This window comes from Calliphora vicina, chromosome 1 (genome assembly GCF_958450345.1).
Source record: "Calliphora vicina chromosome 1, idCalVici1.1, whole genome shotgun sequence".
Classification (NCBI taxonomy): Eukaryota; Metazoa; Arthropoda; class Insecta; order Diptera; family Calliphoridae; genus Calliphora; species Calliphora vicina.
This window is the reverse complement of record NC_088780.1, coordinates 22,530,086-22,549,213: the sequence shown is the minus strand read 5'-3', so window position 1 is coordinate 22,549,213 and position 19,128 is coordinate 22,530,086. Positions and strand designations below refer to the sequence as shown.

The following is a 19,128-nucleotide window of genomic DNA, read 5'->3' as shown; positions in this document are numbered from 1 at the left end:
GAATCGCTGGTAACATAAAGTATACTTTTGAAGAATTTTCAACTTTATTGGCCCGCATTGAATCTTGCCTCAATTCAAGACCATTGTGTCCTCTCATAGACGATGTGGAGTGTCTGGATATTTTGACACCAGGTCATTTTTTGATCGGGGCTCCTCTCTTAGCTCCACCTGAACCAGAGATTACAGAATCTCCAATTTCGATAACTAATCGATGGCAAAGAGTTAGAGCACTAAACCAACGTTTATGTAGCAGGTGGAAAGACGAATATTTAAAGGATCTTCAAAAGCGCAACAAATGGAAATGTATGGAAAAAAATTTGGAAGTTGGTGACATGGTTGTAATTCGTGAAGATAATTTACCACCGAATGAATGGCGTTTAGGTCGCGTACATAAACTTCATATAGGTAAAGATGGTCATACTAGAGTTGTTGAATTAAAAACAGTTCGTGGAATAATTACGAGGCCAGTGGTAAAGCTTGTAGCTCTACCGACTTATTAATTTTCTATATATTAGTATATTTTTTCAGTATCATGGTACCCCGCAAGAAGTACACTGAAGGTAATCGTACCACCCCTAAAATGGTTTGTAGAGTTTGCCTGAAGGATCATCCCTTACGTTTCTGTAAAAAATTTTTGAAGGAAGACTATAAGGAACGTATGGGTCTTGTCTCCTTTTATAAATATTGTGCTGGGTGCTTGAGCCACGACCATACATGGCGCACATGCGAAAGCACTGGGAAGTGCAAACATTGTGGTGACATGCATAATACTTTGTTGCATAAACCTAACTCCCGACCTCGTCCGTCGGGCCAGAACGATGGCAAACGTGTTAAACGTTTACGGCAGGAATCTAAAGCAAAGGGACCTAGTTCGTCCCGAATCTCTGCCAAGGGACCTAGTTCGTCCCGAGTTACTTCCAATAGACCTAGTTCGTCTAAAGGCAATGGGAAGGAGAGACCTAGTACGTCTCGAGCTCTGGTTCCGGCTACATCGAGAAGAGTCCCAAACGACTCGAATGAAGAACCAAGTACATCAAGAAATTTACCATCATACCAAATTAATGGCAATATAATTTTGAAGCCGACCGCGATAATCAAAATAATTACCAAGAACAGATACATTTTAGAACGGGCCTTAATCGATCCAACTGCTGAATGTTCTGTTATATCGCACGAAGTTGTTAGGCGCTTAGATGCTAAAACCATAAGAATTGGCAAATCAGAAAGATGTCTTATAAAGATTCGAGGAAATTATGGAATCAACACCACAATTGAAACATATGCTCAAGTTCTTCATAATTACAGCACGGTGACTCCAAAGGAGTCTATTCAAGAAAATATTCGTGACGAATTTCCTGGGCTACAACTAGCAGATCCTCAATTTCATGTTTCGGCAAAGGCGCATATTAATTTAGGAGGTGACGTTTTCCCCAGGATAATTCGAAATGGTGTCGCAGGTGGATCTTTTGGCAAACCATTGGCGCAATTTTCCATATTTGGATATATTATCTCTGGATTATGTTCAAAATGATGAGTATATGGGAGTAAAACTCTTACCATGATACATATAATAATTTTGTAATATTTAATTTGTTTATTTAAAATAGAAATGAATTTGAAAAATATGAATTACTTGAATTCGCTTTTTCTCTCTTCTCCTTAGTTTTATTATTTTTTTTTTGATTATAGAGTGTTTCTGGGTTGCAGTATTGCAAGGCCGCCGGGATGTTCAATTTTGAATTAAATGGTATGGCGATTTCCATCCTTGGCATTGTTTAGTGAAGACTGTTTTACCCCAGGCTTAAAATATAATGACATCTGGAGGCGCCACAGTCATCAAGTATTTTGTTTTAAGTTAGATTTAGTACTTATTCGTAAGATGGAGTTTATTTGTATATTCGTTTTTCTATGAACCATTCGTTGTTTAGACATTGGAATAGATAGTCACATAATTTTGCAATATTTGAAATAAAAAAACCCATTTTGAAATTTGGAATTTTATTGAAATAAAATCAATTGTATATTTTATTTGAACATTTTATACAAAAAAAAAACATAAACAAGAAGTGTTTTTGTTTTTTTTTTCTATTATTGGCCAGCTGTTTATAATCACAAAACAAATTGGATTAAGTTCACGGAAACCAGCGCTAGTTGAACATAAAAAATAGGCATTTTTTGAATGGACCTTTTCATTTTTTTTTTTCATTTAAAGTATTTGGCGTAAAGTTAGTTTTTCAAAAAAAAAAATTCATTATATCCTCTTAGAAATTTTTTAGATAACTTAAAAAGAATAATTGTACTTTTTTCCCAAAAAAATTGCGAAAAATCGCCTTTTTTAATTTTTTTATATTCAAATGCATGTAACTTTGGACTCAGTCATGCTTTTTAAACACTTCTTTATTTATTTGATACATAGATCTATTGTTAATACTATAAAAGAAAAATGGATAAAATCGGAGAATATTTGGAACCGCGGTCACCAAAAAACTGGTGTAGGGTGGGTAAAAATGTTGAAAATTAAATTTTCAAATGCAGAGGAGATTCTGTATGTGTTACTCTTTTTAAATCGGTCCTACTTTGAGAACTCCTCGTCCCGCTCCTGGTGGGGTAATGAGGTCCAAATTCAAAACTTAAACTCGACTACACTTCCTCTTTGTGAAATTTTATTCAAATCGGCGTAAGGGTTTAGAAGTTACAGATTTATTTCCCTATTTTTTTATTCTCATACCACTGTGCATCGTTTAATCGATACTGAGTCGATTGGTATACTTTAAGGTGGGTGTTGGGACAATATTTTTGCACGTTACAAACATCTGCACTAACCCAATATACCCTCCCCACTATGGTGGTGTAGGGTATAATATGACATCTCGTCACAAACAAATATTATTTTGGTTGTTTCACAAATTTAACACATTTTAGCATTATTTATCTGTCAAGCCCAAACCTAATACCCTACACTAAGTAAATGAGAAAAAATATTTTTCTTTTAAAATTTCGATAATTTATATTTGTGATTGATTTTCGGAAGTATGGGAGTTATGAGCAATTGTGGTTCGATCGCCATGAGTTTAGACATTTTGATTTATTTGTATTCAATCAATTTTAAGAGATTTATGCTCGTTAAAGTGATTTTAGGAAGTTGGCCATATAAAGTTATGAACAATTATGTACCGATCATAATCAAATTAGCTGAAAAAATACTCTGCATAGAATTGAAAAATTTGACAAATCTATTTAGTGGTTATTCAGGCCTTTTTTTGCTGTTGACCTTTGTTATTGGTTTCAAAAATATCAAAGTTTGTACATAGTTTTAGAAGATTTTTTTCTTGAGAGTGGCGATTTTTGGCTTTATTAAAATATTGCTCTATTTTAAGCAATATTTAAATAATTTACAAATTTTATTGATGAACATGAAAAGCAATATTTCGGTTTTGAATTCCATGAATTAAAATTTTAAGATTTTAAATCTGTGTTTTGGGAATACCGAAATAAAATTGGAAAATTCTATAGGAGCTTTTTCTATTTTGATAATAGTTATTCATAATATAATGGTATTGCCATAAATTGAAGCCACCAAGCTTGAATTTATGCTTCAATATCAGTCATTTGTACTTTCCGTCTACATTTGAATGATATTATTCTTAAAAAATAAATGTCGGAGATTGTTCTTTCGGGTCATAATAAAAATTTAGAATAAGCTTCTAAATGAATTAACTTATATTAGAAATAAATTGAACTTTTCTTTTTTATTTTAGTGATCACTTATTTATAAACTTAAATTTTAAGAAATGTTTTCTGATATCTGTGTATTAGAAAATACTTATGACAATCAAAATCCTAAAACAAATACGAATTTCATGCTTCTTCTCAGTCGTTATATGCGAAACAAGCATATACATAATTTTGTACTATTTCTCTTAAAAATATACTCTTTCGGTTAGAGCTCAAAACCGTATAAAACTCTAATTTTTCCATACCTCATTAACATGTATGTATTTTATTGTTAGGTTTTTACTCTCTCAGTAGCTCTTCAATGTATATAAATCCATACACACTTTCTTTTAGACTATTTTATGATCAAATGTATCTGACACTATGGAGACACACAAAAAAAACTATCTAAATAATTAGTACCAACAAGAGTCTGGTGGAGTGAATACCAACGACAGAAGTTGACCAAACAAATATTGGGGCCTTAATATAAACAACAATTGGAGTAGATATCTAATTAAACAAATAATAATGCCTTCAACATGCGAATTTTATTTGAGCAATCACGATGGGATTTACCACAGTGGAGACACTGTTAGTTGTACGATTGTTTTGAATACTACCAAGCCCAAGGATGTAAAAGGTTAGTGATTAAACATAAATTTGGCTATAAACACTGTGTATGATTTCAAATAGTTTTATTTGAACCACTACATAGTGATTCGTTTCATAGGCAAAAATATGAAGAAAATGTAATTAAGGCCCTAATTTTGTAAATCACGTCACCAAAGTGATATTTATATGGAAAACAAAAACAAAATTTCAAAAATTTTAAAAATTGGTTTTTGTTTTATATACAAAATTTTCAAATTATGAAAGGCAAACAAACCAATTATGAAAGGCAATACAAAATTTTCAAATTATGAAAGGCAAACAAACCAACGCGTTGCAACGCTTGAATTTTGGTGCGTTTGTTATATTAAGAATTTGTATATTTGTTTTTGCTTTCCATATAAATATCACTTTGTGACGTGATTTACAAAATTAGGGCCTAAAAAATTTTATTTTTAAAAAATGAATGTCACTCACGCTAGAAAAAAATTAATTAAAAATTTGGCTTTTAATACCAATACCAACATAATTATCAAAAATTAACATTAGCAAAGCATGATCTAACTCTTGCTTTATAAAATAGCTTTGTTCGAATAGATTTCTAGTAAAATAAGAGAAAAATAAAAAATGTTCTCAAAAATACAAAAAAAAGTAAACAAACGAAATATAGAGAAACATAGAGCGGAAACTAGAAAAAAAAACTTAAACAAAAAAATTTTTCTTAATAAAACATAAATACGAGTATTGTTTGTGTTTTAACATAGTTTGTTTTGCTAATACATTCTCATCACTTAGGTTTTTCACAACTAAGTTTGGTCTTTAACAGTAGAGTTTCCGATCTATGTGTATTTATGTAAGGAACGAAATCCAATCAAATTTCATTTTATTATCATATGGGCAATTCCACGAGAACGAAAACCAGGGCTGAAAAATCAAAAAGCCTTGAATTTTTAAACCCTTCACCTTCGTGAGAAGGGTATATATGTAAGTTTGTCATTCCGTTTGTAAAGTATATATATTCTGGATCCTTATAGATAGCGGAGTCGATTAAGCCATGTCAGTCTGTCTGTCTGTTGAAATCAATTTTTTGAAGACCCCAGATATCTTCGGGATCCAAATCTTCAATAATTCTGTCAGACATGCTTTCAAGAAGTTTGCTATTTAAAATCAGCAAAATCGGTCCATAAATAACGGAGATATGAGCAAAAAACCGCGACAACCTCTAATGATAGATATTTCAAAGTCCATTGCAACGATAAGGCTATAGTAAGTTGGACCTACAATGGGTCAAAATCGGGAAAAATATTTTTTAACCCGAATTTTTTTTCATCAAAAAATTTTTTTTGTCATACATTTTTTTTCCAAAAAAAAAACTAAAAAAAAAAAATTTTTTTTAAAAAATTTGGAAAAAAAACTTTTTTTAAAAAAAATTAAGAAACAATTTCAAAAAAAATTTTGAAAAACAATTAAAAAAAAAATTAAATTTTGTTTACCTAAAAAAAAGCAGTGTTTAAAAAGCTTCGATAACTAACAAATTTTTAACTGTTGCTACAACTACTGCTTCAAAAAAGTGTATGTAGCGGCAGCAGTAGCATTTGACTTTTTTCGTTTTCTTGTTTTTTTAAAACTACTGCTACCTTCAAAATATAAAACTCTTAACAGAGCAGTAGTAATAAAACATGAATTGTAAATGGAGTAGTAGCATAAAAATACAAATCATTACTACTGCTCTATATCGAGTTTTAATTTTTATTATTTAGAAATAAGGTAGCAGTTAAGTAGCAGTTGATAAGGCAGTTAAGGTAGCAATAAAAGTAGTCAAAAAAGAAAATCTTCAGTCATAACACCATAATTGACAGAATTAAACACTGTGTGTTGTTTTTGTTTTGAGAGTGTTTGAAAGAATTATTCATTTTTATTCGTCTCAGATGTTCGTGTTGCTAACAGAAAGATCGTGTTGTCTGTGTGTATGACAAAAAAGCCGAACTTTTGTTTACAACACGACCAACTTACACAAATATACATTCACAACAACAACACACAATATACTTTTTTGGCTGAAGATTTTTATTTTGACTTATTTTATTGCTACCTCAACTGCTACTTAGCTGCTACTTCATCTACTACCTAACTGCTACTTCTATTACTACTAAATTTTAAAAGTAGCAGAATTAATAAAAAACTAATGGCTCTGCTGCATGAAAACTTTTTCTTTTTTAAGGTAGCAATAGAAATTAAATTACTCTGCTACTTTTAAATTTTTCTTTTATTGGTACTACTACAACTACTGCTACCAAAATGTGAAGGTAGCAGTAGTAGTAGTAATTGATTGACTCCGAGTTTTTATTAAGTTTTAAACTAGACTACTTGTGTTTTTTCGTTGCTACTGCTACTTGTAGTCTAGTTTTTCAAACACTGAAAAAAAGACGTAGAACACGAACAAATCGGACTCACAAATCATCTGTGTGTGGCCAGCTTTAGCAGTTTTTATCCGACTTTAATTTTTTTAACGGGTTTGGGATGAAAACTGGTTACGCTTTTAAATGACATGCATACGTTTGATACATTTGTAAGTTATAAGTATTGTTTTTCTTAAGAATATCTTAAAAAAACACTCAGGGGATACCCCTATATATGCAGTGCATTGTGTTGATGTTAGGAAATAAAGTTGTGAGAAGGAGGAAAGAGGGAGTAATGTTTGCTGACGTTTGACTTAAATTGATAAATATTATATTCCGCCGGAAATACGTTGGCAGGTAGTAGATTCAACATACGTATGGTTCGACCAAAAAAAGAGTTTTCCAAATAATGTGTCGTGCGGTCGGTACTCGAATTAATAGCAAACGGGTGCGATCTGTGTCATAGTCGTGTGCTCCGAATGAAAGTGCGCGTATTATGTATGATATTACTTATGTCTACTGAAGAACACCCGTGATAATATCTGTAAAATAAGGATAAGCTGCCTACATTCCGACGATGTTCTAAAGTATCGATAAACCGGGTAACATTTTCATCACCTATAAGATCAATTGCCCTTCTTTGAACCCGGTCCAGCAGCTCCGGCCCATATGTGGGAATTATATTACATTTTTGGACGAATGAAGCTTGTGTATATACGAAGAAGGTCGGAAGGGGAGAAATATGTCCGACACCGTCTCAAGAAACCCAAGCACCTAAATGTTTCCTTCGCAACATCGAATATATGACGATTCCAACGGACGTCATACTGTATTCTCGTACCTAGAATCAAAAGGTTATATGAAACTCCAACAGTTGTGTTACCCATACAAAGAATTGATTCTGGTGAAATCTCATGACGTTTATGTGTCAATAGCCAACACCTGGGGTACTCCAGGACTCAAAGTGGGGTCACCCTTTTTGGGGATTGGCTGGACATTGGCGACCTTCCAACAATTGGGGAAAATCCCAGATTGACATGAAAGGTAAAAAAGTTCCTAAGTGGACGGGCCAGCGATGATGAAAATTTTTTTTAAAACAAGTGCTGGAATGTAATCGGTATAAAAATGTGTGAGTTAGAGGTACTAAAGTACTACGACCTACTCTAAAACAGTTTCTTCAAAATAACTGAAAATTTTGAGGGTGTTTCAATATCTTTGAAAGCGGTTTTAGTACGTCCTACAATCCCCATTAGGTCGCTTTTCAGGTTCTGACAAAAAGTGTTATTTTGTAGCAGAATGTTATTTGTGTGTTACCCCGTCTATACTTGACAAATATTTATCGTAACAATTAATGACGTTTGTTGTCAAGACAAAGTTGTCTGAGCAGAAACACTAAAAATTTTGTCATAACGAAGATTGCTTCGTTCCTGATAATGTTTTATCTTGACTATCATTTTGACGTTTATCATGATATAAATGTATCACGTATAGACAGGGAGTTGGCTAAAATAACATTATAAGTATCTGTTCTTAACTGGCTTATAAAATCCACTCGCTAGTTTAGTTTATTATATGGTAATAATCCATTTTCTTACTCGTAATAATTGATTTTTTTTTTTCTAATTTCAGAAATAACTATCACTTTGCTTGGACAGGCATATGTAAAATGGACTGAACGTGAACGACACGGACAAACACAAACTTGCGTAGATTATACAGCTAAAGAACCGTACCTGGACAACACGGTAACAGTAAGTCGCGAAGGAACGCTCCCTGCAGGATTTCATACATATAAATATGATATAGTTATACCTCCAGAAAGTCGAGCCTCCTATGAGGGTCCCGATGGTCACATACGCTATGAACTTACACTTAAACTAACAAGACCTTATCGATCCAATAATGAATTTACTAAAGTACTGACTGTAATTAGTAAACGAGATTTAAATTTAAACCCAGTTTTAAGGGTAAGTAATGAAATTAATAAATGAAATGGGTACAAATTTACAAAATAAATTAAATTATTTTCATTTCCCTTAGCTACCTATTGAAAATGAGGAAATCTTAACCTCATTTTGGTGTTGCGGCACGGGTATAATTAATACCAAACTTAAAATACCCTTTGGTGGCTATGCCATCGATCAGTTTGTCGACTACTCTGTCCATGTACAAAATGAATCAAAGGCCGATATTAATAGTTATACCATACAATTTATTCGTAAAATAACCTTTACTTCCCATAAACCCAAACTCAAGACACGGGACGAGGAGACAACTTTATTTAAAAAGCAACATGGTGTTAAATGTTTACGTTACACTAACCGTATTTTTGATGGCAGCTTTCCTATATACGATACGCCTGCCTCCACAGTGGGTGAAACTATAATAAGTGTTCAATATTTACTAAAGGTGACCTTAAATATGACTTGTAGTAATGCTGACACTATAAGCATTCCAATATTTGTTGCTGATATACCATTCAAAGAGCGTTTGGTAGCAGCAGAACCTTTGGAAACTGATCCTCTTACTGTACCTACAGTTGAAGAGCAGTTATCTTGGATTAGGTAAGTGTAATATTTATTTAAGTTGGTATTATAATTTAATATAAATTTTGTACTTTTCCTAACAGTAGTGCTCGCTGAATAAATTCTAATAAAAACCAACGTCATTGTTATATTGGTTGTCGAACACCTTCAAAGTAACGACTGGCTGCCTCAAATAATTTTAAGTAATATATTTCCATGTATTCGAATATTAAATTTTGTATTGCATGAATTTTATATAAACTCTTGAATTTAAATGTTGGATTGTTTTTGTTTTTGAAAAATTAGACCCCTTTCACACTAGGCAATTTAGTTGCGCAAGTCTCTTGTGTTTGTAGATGCCAGAGGTAATGTCGGGTTAAGGAGAAGAAAATTTTACATTCTGTTTTGTAGTTGGACAAGAGACTTGCGCAACTAAATTGCCTAGTGTGAAATGGGTCTTATAGTTCGCCAAATATTCTAAAACTAAAATGGATACTCCCATTTGAAAGATATTGTAAAAATGTCAAGTAGTTTAGCCTCCTATAAAGTATAAAGTACTAAATTAGATTCATTTTAATATCCTTAGTTTGATTACAAGGATTACATGGACAGACGGACGAACATCGATTAATCGACTCAGAAAGTGATCCTGAGCAGTTTAGTATACATTAAGGTGGGTATTGGGACACGTTACAAACATCAGCACTAACCCAAAAATAATCTTAAAAATTATAATATTGACGAGACGATTAAATTTTTTTTTGTGACTAGAATTCCAAAATTTTTTTACAATACAATAAACCGTAGAATAAATTTGGGAGAAATCTCAATGAAAAATATTAAACAAATTCGACAACACACGTTTTTGGCTCTCAATTGAAGAGATAATAAAAATTAATCGTTTATTATCTCGTTAGAAAATAAACACAAAATTTTGTTAGCTTTTTCTCAAATTAAATTAACTTACGTATGGACATGTGTCACAAAAAAGCGTTATAATAAATGTATTAATAAAATAAATATATGTATGTACAAATGTATTAATATAATAAATCAATAAAATCCAACATCTTTATAATGATTTGTATATACATATGTATTTAAAGTTATACTCTATTTGTACAAAAACATACAAAACATAAACATTTTTAAATAACTTGGGGAATATCCATGTGAAAACGAACAGCAGTCGGATTTACCATCTTCGATTTTAATGAAATTTAACACATACATAATATCGAGCCCTTAGCGCCAAATTATTGTAAGCGACAAAATACAAATTTTACAGGAGAAGGTTTTTTTGATTATTTTGAAATTTATGAATTTTAAAAATGTTATGATATAAATTCGTTCAAGCTATTTTTCTATTTTTCAAAAATATTTATAACTTTTGACAATTAAAAATTCATGGAAATAAATTTTTTTATTGAATTTTTGCATAGATACAAATTTTTCGAATTGAAATTAAGGCCCTAATTTTGTAAATCACGTCACCAAGTGATATTTATGTGGAAAGGAAAAAAATGCCTAATCTCATGGCGACCCATAATTGCTCATAAATCCCATATAAGGCTTACTTTAGAAAATCTCTCACGAAAATAAATTATTGAAATTTGAAAAGAACTCAGTGTAGGGTATTAGAATCGGGCTTGAGGTATAAATAATGCTAAAGTGAGATAAATTTGCCAAACGACCAAAACAAATTTTTTTTTGTGACGATATGTCTTATTACACAGTGCAACAGTGAAAAAAACACACGATCATGACTATATAGGTTCGACTCTACTACCAAAGGGTAGTAAAACCCTATACTCAGTTTGTCCATTTTGGTGACCGATTTTTTTTTATAGGCCCCCAAAGTTTCTGAAAATCAGTTGGGCCTCTAAAAAAGGTGTCATCAGTTTTTGGTTAACAGCTTATTCAGACTTTGTGACACGGCTTAACTTTATATGGCAATAATATAGGTGAGATTCCGCCAAATAAATGTTGTTACAATTTTTTTCCAAAAAATAGCTTTTTCGTGCACTTTTGTTGAAAAAATATAGGAAGAAAATTTTTTTTTTTACTTTTTTTAGAATAACTTCCAGGGTCTCCTAATTTTTCACTAGCAATATTTAGCAAAGTTGTAGCTACGGTAAAGTTGAACAACTCTTGAGAACATATCAATGCATTCTGAACGTGTCTAGTCACTCTAAATAGCACATAAAGATCACTTTGTACCTTAACAATTTTCGTTTTTACTACTTTTTGACGCTAAAACAAAGATTTTTTGTTAAAATAGTATGATCAAGTCCATACTTCTATGTTGTGCTGTATTATTTAGTCGGCTGAGGTGTTCAGAATGGGGATCAGTGAGTGGACCCTCAATGTCACACATTTAAAAAAATCGCCAAAAAGCCATTTATGATCCGAATGAGCTGAAATTTAAAATGTAGATAGTCTACAAAAATATGCTTTTAACTGTAGGTATCTCTTTTAGTTCAAGAGATATTTAGGTTTAATTTTTTTTTTTTTTTATTTTGCTCGATCTTTTTTTTGTATTTTATATATGATGGGACTACGAAAGGTCGAAATTTGTTTTCTATATATGACGTATATTTGCGATAAACTTGAAGCATCTTTTTATATATTTCAATTTTGTATGCTTGTGTTTTTTAAGTTTTTTCCCAAAAAAGTCCCCATATTTTCTCTTTTATAAAAAACTAATTTTCTTCGGGACTATACACATTTTTTATGATCTGGAAAGATAACTTAATGCAAAGACGTATAAAGTAAAACTTGACTAACTTAAGCGGACATTGTACCCCCCAGCCCTATCCAAACTTGTGCCAATTTTGAAACAAAATTTTAGGTTTGAGTAAAAAATTCTAAAAACGCAAAGTACCGATCCTCAAAAGCTCATCATATTTGTATACCCCTATATATTGTTTATATACGTACAAAACGTTTTTACTATCATACTGTAAATAACGTCAAAGTGGGCTATTTTTTTAAAAAAAACTCAGTTTTTCGAACACATTTTCCCCGCTTTAGGAATTTCAAAGAATGGCAACATTAGTGATGCCATTGACTTAAGAACATTTAGATCTATATTACTTCCAAATTTTATTGTGATGTCTGTAACTGTTCAAATTTTACATTGATTCAAAGTTTTTATTTTTCTTGATGGAAAATCACCATTTTATAATATTGTTAGTGTTTAAGGTAAATGACGTCCGAAAAATCACAAAATTAATTCATTTCACTAAAATGTCAATCTTCAAGTCATAAGGTTTCCACCGATATCAAAAACTTATATAAAAAGCTTATATTTACTCTTCAGAAGCTCCACAAACCTTGCCCAGTTTCAAAAATTTTGATGTTTTTTCATATCTTGCATCAAGCCGGTCTTGCGTGATCCAGATTGGATAAAGTGATGCGCCCGGATCATACCGATAATGATTTGCCCATTCTTCGTTATTCCAGCGCAAGTATACACTCGAACATACATTTTTAACAAACAAATTTTGTTTTATAGTCAAAAAATAGTAAAAAACTAAAATTTTTAAGCTACAAAATGGTTTTTGAAAGCTATTTAGAATGCCTAGATATGTTCGGATTGCATTGATATGTTCACAAGAGTTATTCAGATTTACCGTAGCTACAACTTTGCAAAATATTGTTATTGAAAAATTAGGAGTCCCTGGAAGTTATTCTAAAAAAAGTAAAAAAAAAAAAATTTCTTCCTATATTTTTTCATTAAAAGTGCACGAAAAAGCTATTTTTTGGAAACAAATTTTAACAAAATTTATTTGGCGGGCTCTTTGCTATATTATTGCCATATAAAGTTAAGCCGTATCGCAAAGTCTGAATTAACTGTTAACCAAAAACTGATGGCACCTTTTTTAGAGGCCCAACTAATTTTCAGAAACTTTGGGGGGCCATAAAAAAAAATCGGTCACCAAAATGGACAAACTGAGTATAGGGTTTTACTACCCCTTGGTAGTAGAGTCGAACCTATACTGTCATGATCTTGTGTTTTTCCAAAAGTCTTCATTTGTTGCATAGTGTTATTTTTAACATTATTTTGTATTTAGTATGGATAGATACCATACAAAAACCAATTTATTTAAAAATATTGGTCTTTTTGTATGTTTTCGTACAAATAGAGCATAACTTTAAATGTACACAAATCATTATCAAGATGTTGGATTTTATTGATTTATTATATTAATACATTTGTACATACATATGTATGTATATTTATTTTATTAATAAATTTATTATAAAGCTTTTTTGTGACACATGTCCATATGTAAGTTAAATTAATTTGAGAAGAAGCTAACAAAATTTTGTGTTTATTTTCTAAATATTTAAATTAATTGTTTATTATCTCGTAAATTGAGAGCCAAAAAAGTGTGTTGTCGAAACCCCAATTCAAGAGAATGTATTGCTATGTATTCTGTTATTGTACCACCAATATGTATGAGATAGAGTAATTTTGTTTAGTATTTTTCATTGACATTTCTCTCTCCCTCCCTTCAAAATTTAATCAACGGTTTATTGTATTTAGGGTTTTTAATTTCCCGACCTTTTTTGATTCCCGGGAATCGGGAAATTTTTTTCTACATTCCCGGGTACCCGGCTACTCCCGAAATATATAATGATACATAAAACAAAAACAAATTTTTAAAATTTTCCCGCAATTCCCAAAAAAGTGTTGAAAAATTCAAAAAATGTGAATTTTTAGTTTTTTGGCTATAATATCCATACCAGGGTCGGAGTTATCGGAATCCTTTACAAAATAATTAAAAGCACATTGAACCATTTAAAATCGGTTATTATATTTTGATATCGAGTATGCGATTTGAGAATTTTTGCCCTAAAGTTTAATTTTACATAAAAAATAGGTATTTTTTGAATGGACCTGGTCCCCTCGGTAAAAAAAATTTAGTATATTTTATGAAAACTTAGCTTTCAGAAAGTCCTTATACATCCTCTTAGACATTTTTGGCGATAACTTAAAAAGAAAAAAGTTCGGTTTTCCCAAAAAAAATTAGCGACAAATCGGTTTTTCAAAATTTTTTAAATTCAAATGCATATAACTTTGGACTTAGTCATTAGTTTTAAACACTTCTTTTCTTATTTGACACATACGTATGTTGTTAGTCCAATGAAGGAAAACTGGGGAAAATCGGAAAATATTTGGATACGCTGTTATCAAAAAACTGGAGTAGGTTGGGTAAAAATGTTGAAAATTTAATATTCAAATGCGAATATCTCCTAAGCTATAAGAGACAATTGATAGCTACGACTAGGTCTTTTGTAGCACTCGATGAGATGATTTTATGTGTGTAATTTTTTGAAATCGGAACACAATCGAAGAAAATGTAATAACCCGAGGTGACCTACTTTGAGGACCCTTGGTCGCGGCCCTGGTGGGACCATGAGGTCCACGTTCAGAACATAAACTCGAGAACACTTCTTCTTTGCGCATGTGAAATTTCATCCAAACCAATCTATCCATTTAGACGTTACAGATTTATTTCCTTCTTTTTTTTCTATACCACTGTGTGTTGCTTACGATAAAATTTGTTTATTGTAAAATATAAACATTGACTTACAATAAAATCTTACCCCCTATATTTTTGATGTTATTAACAATTTTGATATTCTGAGAACGCTAAAACATCAGTCGGTCCATAAAATTTGAATTTCTGCAATAAAACAAAACTTTTAAAAATATCGCTTACGATAATTTGGCGCTAAAGGCTCGATATCTTGGCAATAACAAACCACTTATTATTATTATTATTATTATTATTATTATTATTATTATTATTATTATTATTATTATTATTATTATTATTATTATTATTATTATTATTATTATTATTATTATTATTATTATTATTATTATTATTATTATTATTATTATTATTACTATTATTATTATTATTATTATTATTATTATTATTATTATTATTATTATTATTATTATTATTATTATTATTATTATTATTATTATTATTATTATTATTATTATTATTATTATTATTATTATTATTATTATTATTATTATTATTATTATTATTATTATTATTATTATTATTATTATTATTATTATTATTATTATTATTATTATTATTATTATTATTATTATTATTATTATTATTATTATTATTATTATTATTATTATTATTATTATTATTATTATTATTATTATTATTATTATTATTATTATTATTATTATTATTATTATTATTATTATTATTATTATTATTATTATTATTATTATTATTATTATTATTATTATTATTATTATTATTATTATTATTATTATTATTATTATTATTATTATTATTATTATTATTATTATTATTATTATTATTATTATTATTATTATTATTATTATTATTATTATTATTATTATTATTATTATTATTATTATTATTATTATTATTATTATTATTATTATTATTATTATTATTATTATTATTATTATTATTATTATAATTATTATAATTTATTTGGGGTTTTTCGTAAGAAAATTTAAAAAAAGAATTAATTATTTATAGAATTTATTTCTTATTGAATCATTCTAATTTCTTTAAATTTCTTCTTCAAATCCATAACAAAATAGCTTCAAAAATTGTGATTAAATATTTTCAATTAAAATCTAGTACGAAAAGGTTTAAGACAATTTTTTCAATTAATTTTGTAAATACTTTGATTTAACATAAATTTAATCATTCAAAGTTTGATTAAATTCTGTTATTAATTCAGTTTAATTAATTCAGTTTAAACAAAATTTAATTAAATAATTCAGTTTAAACAAAGGCTTTGGAATGGATTTATGGAATGAAGGGCTGACATTTTTTAATTACGTATTAAGATTTTAGTGAATTAAGCTAAAATTTTATTAATTAATTCGAAGCTCTGATATTTAATAATTATAACACTAAGTTTTTATATGAAATTTGGCTATAATATTCCCAATTTACAGTATCATTATATATTTCGGGAGTAGCCGGGTAACCGGGAATGTAGAAAAAAATTTCCCGATTCCCGGGAATCAAAAAAGGTCGGGAAATTAAAAACCCTAAATACAATAAACCGTAGATTAAATTTTGAAGGGAGGAGAGAGAAATGTCAACGAAAAATACTAAACAAAATTACTCTATTTCATACATATTGGTGGTACAATAACAGAATACATAGCAATACATTCTCTTGAATTGGGGTTTCGACAACACACTTTTTTGGCTCTCAATTTACGAGATAATAAACAATTAATTTAAATATTTAGAAAATAAACACAAAATTTTGTTAGCTTCTTCTCAAATTAATTTAACTTACATATTGACATGTGTCACAAAAAAGCTCTATAATAAATTTATTAATAAAATAAATATACATACATATGTATGTACAAATGTGTTAATATAATAAATCAATAAAATCCAACATCTTGATAATGATTTGTGCAAAAAGACCAATATTTTTAAATAAATTGGTTTTTGTATGAATAGATACAAAATAATGTTAAAAATAATAAGACATATCGTCACAAAAAAAAATTAGTTTTTGGTCGTTTGGCAAATTTATCTCACTTTAGCATTATTTATACCTCAAGCCCGATTCTAATACCTTACACTGAGTTCTTTTCAAATTTCAATAATTTATTTTCGTGAGAGATTTTCTATGGGATTTATGAGCAATTATGGGTCGCCATGAGATTAGGCATTTTGCTTTATTTCTATATAAAACTTGTTTTTGTTAAATTATATTTGGATTCCATAATTATGGACCGATCATCATAAAAGTAGTTGATACATATAAAATTTATTTGGAGTGAAAATTATGTAGATATCTATATATGTATGTAAATTAAATATTTATAACTGATTACGTCCTATTTCGGGAAGAAATTTGTATGGGGACTAGGTGAAATAATGGACTGATTTTAATAGGCTTCGTCCTTTGGCTGAAAAGAATGCATGTGCCAAATTTGATCGAAATATTGCCAAAAATTGCGATCTGTAGTTTCCGCACAAGGTTTACATAGACAACCAGCCAGGCGATCTGACATCGTTTAATCGACTCAGAAAGTGCTTCTTAGTCGATCGGTATCCCAAGATCTAAACTAATTTATCTGACTATATATGGATGTGTCAGAAGCTAAAAGCATAGAGAAACATAGATCAGAAACTAGAAAAAAACTCAAAAATGTTTTGTTTTCACATAGTTTTTTTATTAATACATTCTCAATACTTAGCTTTTTGACAACTGACTTAGGTCTTTGACAATAGAGTTTCCGCTCTATTTCTATTCTCTATGGCTAAAAGGTATAACAAAATAAAAATTTTAGTAAATTAGTGATGTTTGAAAAATTAATTTCCCAAATTTATGAAAATGATAAATGAATAGAAGAAAAACATAATTTTCAAAGAGTACAGAACTAATTCGATAGTAATATATATGTATATATATTACCTCTCCACCCACTTCTTAAAGTCAAATGTCATAAAATAATAAATAAACTGGTACTTCGGAGAAGGGCCATAAAATATTTCCACTTGATTCCAAAAATTTGTTTCTGGGGCACCTGATATTTTAACAATGAAAATCACGTGCGCTGAAAACTACCTCTAGGATTGACTAAAAAAGCCGCAAGATACAAAACTCAGACAAATTTTGGGGGTGGAAAATTAATAGCGGTCGGCCTCATATTGCACCCCTCCAGTGGCTATTATCGGTCAGTTGTTGTGGTTTTTATTTTTAAGGTTTTAGAAACACTTACACACAAATATGAAAAAAATCAATTTAAAAACATTTGTCTTGAGTTACAAAACATTTATTTTGATAGATATCCCACTCGCATCCCACTAAGCGACCAAAAAGGTTTTAAAGGAAAAGACCTAAGCTTTCTTTTGAGAAAAAAAAATTAATAAAAAAAGAGTCCATTTTGGAAAAAAAAAGTCAAAAAGGTTTTTGATTTTTCAAAAAAAAGTAAAAAAATTTATGTCTTTATAGATATCCCACTCGCATCCCACTAAGCGACAAAAAGGGTGTTAAAGGAAAACACATAAGCTTTCTTCTGAGCAAAAAAAAAATTAAAAAATGGGTCCATTTTTTTTAAAAAAGTCAACAAAGTTTTTGATTTTGCAAAAAAATTCAAAAATTTTAAATCTTGAGTTACAAAATATTTTTTTTGATAGATATCCCACTCGCATCCCACTAAGCGACTGGTGTCCGAATTACTATCCAATAGAACTAACATTGGTGCAAATTTCATCGCGATCGGAAGACATCGATTTCAAAAGTTGATTCACTTGACGTGAAATGCCCCATATAACAAAATTGAGAAATTTTCGAAAAGTGGAGTTAAGCCTGTTAGCTTCTGACACATTCTTCTATATATATAAAATATATGTACAAAAGTGAATGTATGTTTGAAGTATATAGACGGCTAAACGTCTGAACCGATTTCCTTGAAATGTTTGCAGTATATTTCTGTATATCTGAAAGAAAATCTGGAGTAGGGTGGGTAAAAATGTTGAAAATTAAATTTTCAAATGCGAATAAATCGTAACACAAACGAAGAAATAGGATAATTTTAAAAATTGAACATACCCGAGGTGTCCTACTTTGGGAAACCCTGGTCCCGTTCCTGGTGGGCTCATGAGGTCCAAATTCAAAACTTAAACTCGACTACACTTCCTCTTTGCGCATGTGAAATTTCATTCAAATCGGCGTAAGGGTTTAGAAGTTACAGATTTATTTCCCTCTTTTTATATTCTCATACCACTGTGCGTTGTAGGGGTAAATATTGACAACTCTCCCTAATAATTGTACCTGGTTGATTCTGCCATGGTTTTTCTGTTAATAACATTTCA

The 19,128-nt window shown here is 29.8% G+C and overlaps 2 protein-coding genes across 2 annotated transcripts; both read left to right on the top strand.

The window, feature by feature from the left end:
* The first annotated feature begins 532 nt into the window (after nt 1-532).
* On the top strand, nt 533-1,531 carry LOC135948834 (uncharacterized). The gene has a single exon (XM_065498288.1). The coding sequence runs from the start codon at nt 533-535 to the stop codon at nt 1,529-1,531; it is 999 nt and encodes a 332-aa protein (XP_065354360.1).
* A 2,621-nt stretch (nt 1,532-4,152) lies between these two features.
* Nucleotides 4,153-9,459, top strand: LOC135949501 (arrestin domain-containing protein 17-like). Its single transcript, XM_065499081.1, has 4 exons — nt 4,153-4,357; nt 8,355-8,692; nt 8,766-9,289; nt 9,355-9,459. Exons 1-4 carry the CDS (start codon nt 4,246-4,248, stop codon nt 9,365-9,367), a joined length of 987 nt encoding a protein of 328 aa, XP_065355153.1. The 5' UTR covers nt 4,153-4,245; the 3' UTR covers nt 9,368-9,459.
* Nucleotides 9,460-19,128: the final 9,669 nt, after the last annotated feature.

Bases quoted from the DNA above. Each gene is read 5' to 3' on its own strand.
- LOC135948834 (XM_065498288.1), top strand. From the start codon at position 533: ATGGTACCCCGCAAGAAGTACACTGAAGGTAATCGTACCACCCCTAAA.
- LOC135949501 (XM_065499081.1), top strand. From the start codon at position 4,246: ATGCCTTCAACATGCGAATTTTATTTGAGCAATCACGATGGGATTTAC. The intron at 4,358-8,354 runs GTTAGTGATTAA...TTCTAATTTCAG, and splicing joins CAAGCCCAAGGATGTAAAAG to AAATAACTATCACTTTGCTT. The intron at 8,693-8,765 runs GTAAGTAATGAA...CATTTCCCTTAG, and splicing joins ATTTAAACCCAGTTTTAAGG to CTACCTATTGAAAATGAGGA.